The 1,937-nt window shown below is 46.8% G+C and overlaps 1 protein-coding gene across 1 annotated transcript in view; it reads right to left on the reverse strand.

Moving 5' to 3' along the window:
- Positions 1 to 385: 385 nt before the first annotated feature.
- Positions 386 to 1,937, reverse strand: part of LOC125959779 (hemicentin-1-like) — a 20,286-nt gene continuing 18,734 nt past the window's right edge. The window contains exons 7-8 of the mRNA XM_049692716.1: positions 1,787 to 1,891; positions 386 to 568 (exon numbers count right to left, since the gene is read on the reverse strand). Coding sequence (XP_049548673.1) covers positions 1,787 to 1,891 — 105 coding nt within the window. The 3' untranslated portion in view covers positions 386 to 568. The remainder of the gene's footprint in view (positions 569 to 1,786; positions 1,892 to 1,937) is intronic.

The following is a 1,937-nucleotide window of genomic DNA, read 5'->3' on the forward strand; positions in this document are numbered from 1 at the left end:
CCGGAAGAAAGTCGAGACATGTCACCAGGTTTTCCGCATTCGTGGCGCTTTACCTTGAAACCCCACGCACCGGGAGCTGGTGTCCTACTATTCATGTGTACGTATGTGTACGTGCGTGTGTGTGTGCTGAAGGTTGTGGAGCGTTTGTATAGAGCGTGGCCGGAGGGTACGTTCATTCATTCGGGTTGCGAGCTTATTCCGAGTTCTCTGAGCTGATGATGATGATGATGATGTGTCTCGGTCTCGGTTCTTCGGTTTCGAGCACCTTCAACCGGCACCGGGACCGGCATCGGAAACGCAATAGGAAGTTGCAGGATGTTCTCTTGGTCGCGGTTGTAAATATGACACGAAATCGTGTCGGAACCGTCGACAACAGTTTGATGGGACGGCGGGAGGTGGACTCTTTCAGGGCGATTTTTTCAGCATATGCTGTAAATACACACACACACACACACACTGGATATGCGCCATTGATGATGTGTTCCGTCGGGCCGTGCTCAGCCCGGACTCATCCCGATGGTCGATGTTACTGAATACGGTGTAGCTGGTTTCGCGTTTCGCGGCTTATCTGCAATTAAAGCGAAAGAGATCAGAAACGGGATATGATTCGTTTGTTCATTATGTGCCTGTGAAGGTGTATCGATCGGTGGGCGTTCGGGCAAGGTTCGATCCTTCTTTGAAATATAAATCCCTCAAAATATTCGCGTGTAAAGAAATCGAACGCCACTTCAGAGCGTTGTTTGTGCGTCATGAAGCCGTGTCCTTGGAATGCGCCCTTCAGAAACGAAGTTGTTTACTAAATAACCCGAATAAATTGGATTAGGTAAGTCAATCGTTCAATCTGGTGGATAAATACGTTGAGTGTTGTAAGTTTAAACGAAGTTTGCTTTGAATGTGTACTATGATTTATTCGAAAAACAGGTTTGTTTCTGACTTTTTTGTATCCTGAAACCAGTTCACTTGATTGTTTTTCATGATACTCCTTTAGACCAACATTCAATATTTTGAGAATATTACCACATTTCAAATTGATATTTGGTAGCCATTGGAAGTTGAAAAATGGTTGATTTTAACGTATTTGCTTAAAAAACGTTCACTATAGTTATTTTTTCAAATTATCCACAAATTTCCTAAAAGATAGAAGCCGCCGTAGCTTGTAACAGTAGTGTAGATGAAAACACATTCGTTGAGCACTTCATTAGCACCCGTTCGTTGTCATGTCCCATTAGCTGGCGCAGATTTGGAGCTTGAAAGCGATTTGTCTCCCAAACGAACATCTTCAAATGCTACCCAGGGTTCATCAATCTTCACCATGGGGAAGGTGGGCTCGACCCCAAAAACCAAAGACAGTTCGGTATGCAGCGACTTTAAACAAATAGGTTTCTGTCTTGAACCCCGAGTTGCTGCTGTTGCTGCTGTTGTTGTTGTACCCGCTGGTAGGGTTTCACTGGTTGGCGCTTGTTGATATTGACTCAGCTCAGCAACAAATCCAATAAGCTTCCGTACCGAAGCCTTTCGAAGCGCATCCGAGGGCGTTCGGTCAATGGTGCGTTCGGAGGTTCAGTTCAGTTTCCGGTTCAATGCCCTAACCACCAGAGGCACCTCGAGGGCATCCGGCGTTTATCATACACATTTGCCCGCCGTTGAACGAGGCTAGCCAGGAATTATGCGCGGTATGCAGCCGGTATGGTACCTCGTGGTACACGTTTGAGCGATAACTGGTGTAAATTAATCATATTACGCTGACCACCACCAACCCAGCGCACCCAGCTACGAGAGTACTTACCTATCGCACTGGTCCTGCTACGGGCGATGCTGATACTTCCGCTGCCAGTGCATGCGTGGCCAGTAGACACAGCTGCACACATGCCGATACTATCGCTACAACTGTCTGCTTTTGAGGTGGAGTAGAATGGAGTTATCATCCGCCGGTCGGA

The sequence above is a fragment of the Anopheles darlingi genome, chromosome 2 (genome assembly GCF_943734745.1).
Source record: "Anopheles darlingi chromosome 2, idAnoDarlMG_H_01, whole genome shotgun sequence".
NCBI classification, from domain to species: Eukaryota; Metazoa; Arthropoda; class Insecta; order Diptera; family Culicidae; genus Anopheles; species Anopheles darlingi.